Source organism: Rhipicephalus sanguineus, chromosome 7, assembly GCF_013339695.2.
Source record: "Rhipicephalus sanguineus isolate Rsan-2018 chromosome 7, BIME_Rsan_1.4, whole genome shotgun sequence".
NCBI lineage: Eukaryota > Metazoa > Arthropoda > Arachnida > Ixodida > Ixodidae > Rhipicephalus > Rhipicephalus sanguineus.
In genome coordinates, this window is record NC_051182.1 from 67748075 (window position 1) to 67760149 (window position 12075).

General features: G+C 42.5%; 1 protein-coding gene and 1 non-coding gene across 2 annotated transcripts in view; one reads left to right on the plus strand and one right to left on the minus strand.

The window, feature by feature from the left end:
- The window catches only part of LOC119399497 (alkyldihydroxyacetonephosphate synthase, peroxisomal-like), a 131683-nt gene that overhangs the window by 20724 nt on the left and 98884 nt on the right, over positions 1-12075 (minus strand). The window contains exons 4-10 of the mRNA XM_037666299.2: positions 10119-10239; positions 7282-7356; positions 5414-5485; positions 4401-4480; positions 3188-3268; positions 2264-2498; positions 152-279 (exon numbers count right to left, since the gene is read on the minus strand). Of these exons, the coding sequence (XP_037522227.1) occupies positions 152-279; positions 2264-2498; positions 3188-3268; positions 4401-4480; positions 5414-5485; positions 7282-7356; positions 10119-10239 (792 nt within the window). The remainder of the gene's footprint in view (positions 1-151; positions 280-2263; positions 2499-3187; positions 3269-4400; positions 4481-5413; positions 5486-7281; positions 7357-10118; positions 10240-12075) is intronic.
- Trnaa-cgc (transfer RNA alanine (anticodon CGC)) lies at positions 11458-11531 on the plus strand. The gene has a single exon. It is a non-coding gene; the product is annotated as a tRNA-Ala (tRNA).

Consider the following 12075-nt stretch of genomic DNA (forward strand, 5'->3'; position numbering starts at 1 on the left):
ATTTTCGAGTCACATGCGAATTCATTATAATGAGGTTTTAGTGTACTTATGAAAAAGCTGCAAAAGCAGTGACATCGAAATAGAACTTTCTCAATGCCTAGGCAAGTAGGCAAAACTTGCACAGTTTCTACGCAGGGCAGTATGCGCTCACCTGTCGGGTGATCTCCTGCAGGAAGGCAACACCCGGCTCAAATGTGGGGAAGACGATGGAGCCGTAGCGTTGGCACTGTGGAAGCGGCCGCACCTTGAGCACCACCTGTGTCACCACACCCAGGGTGCCTGCACAAGCCATGCAAGAAAAATGGTGAGATTTATCTGCAAAACCCTGTAGTTCCAGCACTTCCTGAAGTTCACTAATTTCCCTTATTCGCTCTTCTTTCTTCTAGTCTGTTGCATGGGTCTTAAGTCAGTTACTACACTCAAACCTCGATATAACGAACATAGATATAACGAATTATCGGTTATAACGATGTAAATGAATAATAGTCTTGTCATAGATGCAGTGATACAAAGAAACGTTTATAACAAATTTGCGGATATAACAAAGTTATTTTCGTTGCAGATGTGACTGTTATAATGAGGTTTGAGTGTATTAGGCCAAATGCTTGAGTTCAGTCATATATTTCTGGTTTAATCTACTATATACTGTTATTGCTATTCCGCTTTCTTTATAATGTTTTGCTTCTAATGCATATTTGTCACATTTTCACATGTCATTTTCATTTTTATCACAGTGCTTAATTACATTAGTGAGCTGTGAACGTGTGCGCTTTGACGTAGCCACTGCCTTTCTATGGACCCACAGGCACTTGAATTTCAAAATGCCCATGACTGCTTTCAGCAGCAAAGCGCCAAGCATTTGTAGTCGTGAATGAACACTTGACTTGAATTGAATGCTACATGTTTTTCTTGCTATGTTGCATTAAGGCAAATGGTTTAGAGCTTTTTATGTGTTGTTATAGTTGAAAATGAGGCACTTTGACAGATGGAATCATGCTTGCCAATTGCGCCTTCAAATAGTTCTGGCTCCCTGAGAACAAAGGCAATCTAAAGCCACCACCTCCCAGCATTCCCTTTGGTGCACTACCAGTTTTCCAATTGCATAAGAAACTCAATGCCCGAGACTATGTGAAAATAGCTAGCTTGGCATAGCGGCACAAGTGCTGTCAGTTTTCTAGTATATAAGCCAAAGCATTCAGTGCCCCAGTAAACAAAAAAACTTGTGAATGCAATCACATCACTGATAGCAACAGCTTCTACATGGTGAGCCTGTGAACAATGAGAAGCCAAATCCCAGAAAGGTATTCAAAGGAGGCTTTGCTTTGACAATACAGCTAAGGAAGGCTCACCAGTTCACATGCTTCCAGCTGTGAAACTTTTAACACATTTTTTGGATTGGCTGTGGAGCTGTCATTGCAACAAAGAATGTTAACTTCCTGCCGAGAGGTGGGTCTCGTTGGACACAGGATATCATCAAACATTGCAACATGTTATCCAGGAAACTGCATCGCTGTCGTTCATTCCCGAAACTTCATGAGACTAAACGCAGGAATTTTATTGCTGTTATGTGGGGTACTAATCATAACATTGGACAGTAATCTTGGGAGCACATTACTATGCTAATGAATACTGCATTTGCATTGTTACAAATGCAGTTGCAGTATGCAATGTTACAACCGCGATCTTGTAAGTGCTAACACCATAGACAAGTTTGCGAGAAGTATCAAACCGTACTTGGGGTTATCAATGATGATGAAAAGTGATGTTTTCGTAGCTGTCCTCATAAATGCTGCAGAAATCAAGGCCTCTGATTTTGGACTATGCGGTTTATATTTTGTATGATAAGGTGCCAGGTGCTGTGAAGTATGGGCCAAATGTCGTACGTGTGATCCAAAGTGATTCCTTTTGTTATACGCACAAATGTATGCACTGACATTGTCGTTCTGAAGACTATAGTACTCAACTCTATTGCCCCTCTTGCAGAACCCCTTTATAAGAGACGATGATGTAAGAGACAAATAGATAAAAAAGACACCAGGGCACCTACACCAAAATAGGGGTTGATCAGAAAATGAAAATGTGGTACCCTGCTTATAAGAGACACCTCGTATAAGAGACAAGAACTGCACCCCAACCCCTCCCTTCATTCCGAGTCTTTTATAAATGGGTTCAACTGTGAATTAGGAGTCTGAAGAAAGGCTTACAGATGCCTGAACAAATAAATGTAATAATTTGCTCAGCAAATAAAGCTTGGGAAATGTACCTTCTGAGCCGAGCACGAAGTGGTGCACGTCGGGCCCACTAGAGATCCGGGGCACCTGGCAGCTGCGCTCAACCGTGCCGCTGGGTGTGACTAGCCGCACGTGCACCACCAGGTCCTCAATGTTGCCATACACGTTCTTCTTCATGCCGGATGCCCGTGTTGCCACCCAGCCACCTAGCGAGCTGAACTCGTACGAGTCTGGCTCGTGGCCCGTACATAGGCCGTGCTCTGCTAGCTGCATCCGACATTCACAAAGAAGGTTTCAAATACTATGAACAACCTTTGCCATTAATTCGGACATTTAACAAGAATGTCCATGGGTGCTGGGAATAAATGCATGCAGCTTCACCAGACCAAAACCCCCGTGAATTTTCCTAAAGGGAACTCTCATACAGAGTCAAGAGTTTCATAGAGTGAGGTATAGAGACAAAGTGGCACATGTGCATTATTTATTACATTTTTATGATGAAGACAGGCAGCATTACACGACGGTAATCAACATTAGCCAACAGTTAGCCAGCACTAACCAACTGTTAGCCAACACTATCTAGTACTAGTGTACAGTAGCCAGTGCTAGTATTGTCCAAGCAAATATAGTGCATGCCATGGCATGTCAGACATGAAATTTCTGTGATGTCATGCATATTCCGATATCTTAGTTAAAAAAATGGCCACAATGGCATTTTGTCATTTATGCCGTTCATGTCATGACGTAACATTAATCTTTGTCATGCATGCATGTCATGCCACACAGATCCTGGTATATACTTTATCAATGAAATGGCCATAAGGTACAGAGACACACACTACGACACACGAGGCTAACTAGATAGTCATTGTCAAAATGCCTTTGGTTCACCAAGAAATACATCTCACTTAAAAGAAAACATGCAAACTCATGCACATGCCTTCTTCTCTGCTCACCTGTCTCTCTAGGTCCTGGCCAATGATACCAGCCTCGATGTTTGCAGTCATGTTCACCTTGTCAACCCACAGGATGCGGTTCTGCAGTATTGTGAACGGTGTTGCGTAAAATATGATGCAGGTGTCATAAATAGCTGGACTGCAGCCAAGCAAGTTGTTACCAGGAAGTTTAAGAGCAAGTAAATCCTACACGTACTTAAAGGGAAGAGTCGCACAGCAGAAACAGACACAGGGACGAAACAGCCCAAACTAAGCACATCTATCGATCCGCATGCGCAACGATTGATGTGCAAACTGATAGGTGCAGCCTATCTAACAGAACCTTGCTGTGTTGCTAGAATTTCCAAATTCTTAGTTGTGCGCACACTCCAGATTTCGATCCTAGGTTTTTATTTCCACCAAAGACACCTGCCTATCTGAGAGCACAATAGACGGGGAGCTAACACATGCACCAAATTTTCCGTATAACATATTGTACAGGTCTGTTATTATTATTATTATTAGCCTTTGCAGTGCCACTCTCTAAAGGACCCCCGACACCAAATTTGGAAACTCGAGATGCTTGTGTTGTTTGATAGTCCTGCATGTGTGGGCACTCCTGACCGATTATGAGTAACAAACGTTGCCTTTAAGATATTTTAATTTGGTTTTAAAGTAAGCGTGAGTGCTCATCTGAGTTTTCAGCACCTCGCGACATCGCCACTAGTATGACAGAGACAGGCCCCGTGTGACGCTTCACGAGTAAAATGAGTATTGTCAACGTTGGAGAATATTTGCAGGGCGTGCACAATACCCCGACTGGCACCCGGCGAGGACTATTGTTGGTCACCCCTCTTGCTCAGTTGTCGGGCAGCTCGCAACGTAGTTCTGGCTGCATCAGCCAGGAATGCTTTTTTTTTTTTTCTGGGTAGGGGAGAGGGGCGGGGGGGGGGGGGGTACGTACTTAACGATACCGAAGCACCCGCATTGTTTCACTCTTTACCGCGCGGGGGAACCCGATTTGAAAGCTGCACTTTCAACAACACCAAAGCTCAAGTGCACGTGATCATAGGCACTCCACCACTGTGGGGCGCTTTAGGCGGGCGTTTTGAACTGACGCAAAATTGTTCTCAACAATGCTAGCATTAATTATACGATGCGTTAGAACATTTACGATTCAACTCCTGCATTACCAGACACAAAGCTACAAATTACAGTAAAAAAAGTCGCATACCATCTGAGAGGTGTCCAGTGAAACGATCATCCTTGTCTCTGTGGCTGGGCATTCGAGGGCGCCCGACACGCTCGTGCCACCTTTGGGAAAACAGACAAAACCAACATTTTTAAAAATTATTTTTTTGTACAAAGGGGGGAAAATACTGGCAGTCGTGAGCTTTTCCAAAACCACAGCGATTAAGCAACATAAACGAAGAAACTGTCCTTATTTGTCCTTCCGTGTTTGTGTGGCATAGGAGTTATGGTTCCTGTCCTTAGACCTGGAACCAACTGCACCTCATGCCACAATTACTGGATGTTCCCGACTCCTCTGAGAGGCATTTTGCAAGTCTATTCCACAAAAATTAACATTGTTAACAACTTTAACAACTTTTTTCCACATGGCCAAAAAATGTGTTCTCTTGAACTATTATCGCAATTGGTTATAAGGGCACTTTAAGTGAAAATTCAGCTGATAAATAAACTTCGTAAATTTTTATATCACAACTACTACTAGTATAATTAAGTGCTTCTTAGTGATGAAGTTCAACAGAGAAGGCTTTCTCAATAATAAGTTAGCTGCCAAATACAATTTTCACTGCAAGTGTGCTTCTTCAAGCAATCCAGCTTCAGTTATGTAATTGAGTATGTGTTGCAAATGATTAACCAAATCTGTACAGCCTTTCAGAAACAGTCAGTAGAAGTACTGGGTAAGCTCAAATTTTAAATGTGTACTGATAAGCAATGGCCACAAGCACAACACTTGACTACCATATTTAACAATCAGAATGCCAGTACTCTACATCTTAAAAAGAGAACGGAAAAACTAGGCCCTAGAAAAATAGGACGACAACGTGAGGAGATAGGCAAGACAATCTTTTTTAGCGCTGTTTTCTTCAATATAAGTAATGCCTCAACCAACCCAATTCAACACACTACTTCATCGCAAGTTCCCGCTTATCACTTTCAGTACAATGCTCCAGCAACATGCCCAAAAAACGCAAGTCACGTCAATGCACGCAGCTCACCCACCTCCAAATGGAATGAGGACAACATTGTGCTGCGAAGCCAGGGACACCAGGCTGACGACGTCTTCGTGGCACACTACGAACGTAACCAAACGTGATGCAAGTGACTCAAACATGTGAATGAATTAGTTTTCACCTGCATTAATGATACATGTAAAAGGACCGGAGCTGAAAGGCACAGAACGTCTTATGAAAGTGTTCCAAGGCCTGATAACAGGCATAACAAATCGCAGAACAGCACAAGTGTACCTAATCTTAACTTTTTGAAGAACAGAAAAGAACAGAATGAAAAAGGATGGGAGATGTTGACCACAATAAGAAAAACTCAAGACTGAAATTCTCCCACCGTATCTTCTATAAACAAACAGGCATTGACAGTCGCACCTACGTGTCAGAGCCATCCAATGTCTTGACTCGGCATGACCACTCAAAGAAGGTGCGCGAATACAGTTGCAATACAAGCAGTTTTTCCAAATCTTTTTTTCCCACAGACTGCGCGAGACTGGAACTCGTTAATGGAAGAATACGTTTCTGTACCCAATAATCATGATTTTCATTCCCGACCGTATTTATAATAATGCCTTACCGTCCAAGTTTTGTTTGAACTTTCTGTTACCTTTATTTTAACCTGTTCTCCGTTTCACCTTGTTTACCATGATGTTAACCTTGTTTTATGTATTTTATTGCTTATTATTGTAAAAATATATAACACGTGGCACTCAAATTGTCTCCCCTGTGATAATGCCATTGAGGCAACGCAGGTATTCTGTAAATAAAACTAATGAAGAATTAGAAAGAAAAAACCTGCCACTTGCATGGAAACAACACGAATGTTGCCTGTCCTCATGCTCGTACTGTCACCTTCGCATCTTTTTTTCCTCGAGCAGCCAAGGACTGGAACGACCTTGCGCAGGAAATCGCTGACTCAAGCCCATCTGCCTTAATGGAAGCTATCACATCCCTATATATACCATGTAACAAAGTGTTCACCATGTTGTATATCTTGTAACCCACCCCTTATGTAATACCCCCTAGGGGGGTCTTTAGGGAAATAAAGAATGAGAAGAATGAGAAGGTGGCAGATCTATGGGCATGTTATCTGCAACTTTCGCATAGATCAGCAAAGAGAAATCGGTTTTGTTTTAACTGAAGGTGTTCAAGGTATCAGACCACGTTCCATAAACACATTTTTGTTGTTATCTTAAAAGCACAACTTTATCTCCTTTTGGACACTGCGCACAAAATTGTGCATGCCAAGATGTTGCGGCAAAAGCAAAGGCAATGATCAGTACAACAACATTTACAATGAACATGCGCCTTTGCTCCATGTGCGAAAAATTAGTGAATTTATTTTACCACACTGGCAGGCCTGATAGGCCCAAGCAGGAGTGGAATGCCAAAGCAGAGTTAGTACGATTTGGATTCGCAAAATAAGTAAGCTCACTAGCAAATGGACAGGGCTATATCACTTCATGTGTAATGCGTGCTTGGCAACAAACAAAGCAGACTAAAATGACAACAGGTGCTCCAGTGTCTTTTTCAAAATCAGTCTCATCAAAAATAGATATACGAAGAGCATTCCAGTCGGAAATTGTAAAGGGGAAAAGTTGTGTTTACATGCATTAGTATTAGCGAATATTGGTTTCAGTGCATGGTCATGAGTGTGTCGAGTCTTTCTGGTGTTCTAAGCGTGTAAAGTGTCTGCGGGTAAAATGCGATACGTGCAAAGTGTAACTAAAACAAGTTAAAAGCCATGGCTAGGCCTTCCTCTTAGCATGTCACCATGGAAGAGTTGACTTACTTTAATGCTTTCCGGTGGGGCTATTAAGAGGGCTTCATACGACCACCTCCGTATCTCCTAGATTCACTTACGTGGCCAGACAACCAAGTCGGGAATTCGAGCGAAGGAGCCCTCACGCAGGATGAAGATCTCCCGCATGGTGTGACCTGAAAGAAAGACAAGGCAGCGGTCATCACAGAACGTAAGTCACTCTAGCTATACCTGCAACAAGCAACACAACGTGGGGCAACTCGAAATTATTTATCACTTTAACAAGTGCGGGAACACTTAATGTCCTGCTGCGTCTTCTACGTACCTCAATGTCATTTTATTCCATTTGTGATGGAAAAAAATGGAGGCAATAAAGAGAGATGCAGTTTGCAAAATCTCATTTCAAATGGTTTCACAAGTTTAAAGTGTGGGCACGCCCCAGAATTCGAAAAATGTAATGACATAGGAAGGTACACCAGCATGTCTGATAGCCGTGGCTTTTGCGTGCAATCAAAGGGGCGACGCTTGCGTAAGCGAGCCGTCCCTAATACCCCTGTCACACGGGCACCCGTGAACTCCGTTTAACTCCCTCGTCTTTTCCTCGAGGGAGATGGGGTTCATGTCACACGGTCACCATTTCGCTGAGGTAGTTAAATGGAGCTTTTGGTGGAGGAAGTTCGGTAACGACCATTTCGGCTCGATGGAGTACTCTCGTTCCCAGCCAGCTACTGCTACGCTGAAAACCGCACTAACAAAATCGTCCTAATGAGCTCAATTATAATTTTAAAAACTATATGCTCTTTTTTGCGTAGCATTTCACGCCCCGTAGTGTAAGTTTTAGTTGTATTTTTTCGGACATCAGCACTTGTATACTCTCCACACCAACGCCTCGCCAAGCCGCCGCTGTGAAGCGTCGCTGGCGTCGCGCCTCACACGTGCAGAAACATGTTTCTGCACGTGTGAGGCGCACGCACAAGCACTGTGACAGCAATGGTGATTCCGAGCACTTCATCAACACACAAAAACACGTTTTTGTTGCTTTAAAGGCGACTGCACCGGCAAAAAATTGGACGTTTCGACGAGCGCAGCAGCGCTGTTTCTGCCCCATGCGGCAACCGTCGAAAGCTTGCACCGAGCCGTGTAGCACGGCCACAACTCCATTCTCGTAATGCTCCATCAGGTAGTTAAATGCCGAACGGAGTGAAATGGAGTTCGGTGGTGGCCGTGTGACAGAGGTATAACACTAAGCAAAGAAGAGTTAAACTATCTCGCATCTGCCTAATGATACTGCGTGTTTGAATTGTACCTTGTAGTAATCGTTTGACAGCCTCTGTAACCTTTGTAATTGATTGACACCTTCTCCCCGTGTGTCATGACTAAAGCTTGAAATTTCACCTGTGGTTCCTTTTCCACCTATTTTCCTTTATATTGCATCGAAGCAATAAAACATTCAGTTGTTAGTCATCGTTCTTCTTGTGTGTTCCTTCGCTCGTGCCTCGTCTCCTTTTACACTGTTTTTCCCAATTACAAAAGAAAAATCATTGCGACAAAAATTGCATTTTCAAAAGTTAAAAATGGACATCCCCAAATGGGAACATTAGTTGTGAACACAGCAAAAACATACCCAATAAATGCCAATTCTGGTTTTCAGTGCTTTTCAATATTTTTTAGATGATTCCCAAAGACCAATAGCACAACTTTTCATCACACTAGTTTGTGTGAAAAAAAAATATGAATTGCAAACTTTAAGTAGTTAGGCCTAAGAAGCTGTGTGCTGCTCACTGACATTTTCTTTTGTTAGCACATAGCCACTAAAGTTGACTTCCACTGCAGTATGAATAAAGTATGAATAAAGAACACTCTGGGCGATGAAAGTATAAGTTTTCAATGCACTGAGCAGTTCGCTGTTGTGCGATTTGCTTAAGAAGTCATCTCCACAAACGTGGACACTGGTAGCGATATGGTTATTAAAAAAGGAAAGGCTCTTGGGCAAGTGACATATTTTGGCTTTCCAGTAGGTAGACTATGATAGCCGTAAGCGGCCCATTTGAAGGCATGCAAAACATGGCAGTAATGAAAACATTCCTTCATTGCGTATTTGCACAGCTGCTCAGTTTTTCGTGTGCTGTACTTTTTACACAAATGACGACAAATGAAAGAATACAAGCATGTGCATGATGTGCTTGCATGTGAGCGTGTATCTCATTTCAATAAATTTATTGTCTTTCGTGCAAAAAGTACAGTGCAGAAAAACAGACCAACACTATACCAACTAGCCCCAAGTGAAGACTTGGGCTAGTTGGTATAATGTACCAATTTGTACTGTGACGTATGCTGACAGGCACAACAAAAAAAAAAAAACATTAAAAAACATAACGCCCCCTTTACAGTACAGTAGACTCCCGTTAAACAGAACCTGAAGGAACCAGGAAAATGTGTTCTGTTTAACAGGAATTCTGTTTACTGAGAGATGAACAGGAGTGCAAAGTACAAGTATGAAACTAGCCATATTAGAGGCAGCTGCATTTAAGCAGCAGTTCCGTTTAAGACATTTCCTTTTACTGAAAGCCTCCTGTAACTGTAATATGTAAAAATTCATTTTCAATCATTTTGAGCACAAGTACCTACTTAAGTCATGCACATTTTTAGAACGCTGTGTGTTTCAAACAGGAGGAGAGAAATTGTTTGCAACTGACAAAATATCTAAAACGCTGCTACCCCGAAAGTTACATTGTGTAAAAGTACACATTTCTCCACGATGACAAAGAGACTCCAACAATGGCGGCAGCAGCAGGATCGATACCACTAATACCAATAACAGTACATAGACGAATGCACAATTAACAAACTAATGAACGAGTGCAACTAATGATAAGAGTGAGTAGCTTAGAACAATGAAAACTACACTATACACAATAATCACGACACAGGTCATTACCGTGTGCCCTGAAGAGCCTGTCCTGGCCATCGGCCGAGTAGGAAATTCCGGCGCGACGAACGTCCTCAAGGAACGCCTCGTTGATGATAGGGGGCGGAAGCTCCTGGTCCGAAGGGGGTGGCTGTAGTCGGTGCAAAAGACGACACCCGGTTGGTTATGCTGCTCAGCCTATCGTGCTCCACATTCCCGAGACAACCAAAAGGGCAACCTCAAAGGTCGGTGCCGCACACCGAGGAAGAATTTGTCAGTTATTTTTATCTGAAATGGGCCACATTTACCTTAACATGAATTTCGTTGTGAAAGCACTGTTAAACAGTCAGTTGGTGGAATCTTGGCATTTCAATGGAGGCGAAGTGCTAGAGGCTCGTGTACTTATTAGGTGCACGTTAAAGAACCCCAGGTGGTCGAAATTTCCGGAGCCCTCCACTACGGCATTCCTCATAATCACATCATGGTTTTGAGATGTAAGACCCCAACAATTATAATTATTATTGGAATCTTGACAACACAAACATGAAAAACAGAGAAGGTAAGCAAGCACACTCAAACAGCAACGTATAATATAGATGTATTATATTAGTTATTATATTAGTCTGTTGAAGTTCGGAAAAGGCAGGTGGACCCCTTAACTATTGGACTGATATTGAGTGCACACGATGTCACTCTTTGAACAGTTCGTAGCTGATATCAGCAAAAGTTAGCCATCATTTAGCAACACTAGCCACATTAGCCATCATCTAGCCAGCACTATGTAATACCTAGCCTATACTAGTAGTATGCAAGTAACTACAGTAGTTGAATTTACTCAGGAATCAAGATTATCATTACAGACAATATCATATACATTTACAAGAAGTGGTTATACAAGAGCCCAAGAATGACACTGCTATCAAAACTTGACTGTATTTTATGCACAAATCTCAATGAGAAATGACTGCAGAAGTAGCGTCTAAAGGTGTCGATGTGCGGCAAAGTGCAAGCATAATAACTCGTTCTTGAAGAAGTGCATTCAAGGAGTCGTAAACGATACTGTTGCTCAGTATTACAATGTTGTACACCCTGCTCTGGTGCTTCCTGTCATATTATCGCATTCTTGGAGCACGTCTGACTTCAGTGACAACCTGCCACTGCAGTTGTTGCCAATGTCAACCTGCAAGCAGACGAAGCAGAACTGACAAGGAAAGGAAAGAGAAAGAAAGGAAAGAAAGGCATCATGTGCTACGTGACACCAGCTGGCAAAGAGTGTCCCACACTCGCTGTCATGGCTGCGAGCGGCGCTGACTAACACTCCCAGGTTTGCGTGCACATAAAACACAATAAAGTGGACGAGGGGACGACTGCCGCCGTAGCTCAATTGGTAAGAGCATCGGGTGCGCAATCCAAAGGCTGCAGGTTCGGTCCCTGCCGGCGGCACGTTGTGTTTTCATCCACTTTACTTTCTTCACATCTATATCACAATTACTACAATAAACTTAAAAGAACAGTGCAATTAACGTGCCCTATACCTTCCTTGGCTTCATCAACTCCTGGTTTTCATTAATGATGCTGAGGTTCACATATCATATGCTGTGTAAATCAGAGTACCATACAGAAATATGCGACTACTTCTGCTAGACTGCCAGCTCATTTTGCACTCGGGTTTCACACTGAGGTAGCACTTTGCAGCAAGCTTAGTTTATTATACTTGGCTGCAACCAAAGAAAAAAGAATGTCAGTTTGCACACTGCCATTGCGGTCCCTCCCACAGAGAATTTGCACAAATGCTCTGTCCAATAGTGCGTACTCATTTTCATAACGTCAATCACCTCTGGAGTGTTTCAGATAGTTGACTTTTCCCCATATAGACATATGTTTGTGTAGCATGTTTTAAGTCGGAAATTTGAACGTCCTGGTAAATACAGGACGTTCAAATTTTTTTTAGGCGACAACCTAAGAAAAACTTACAAATTTTTTCTTA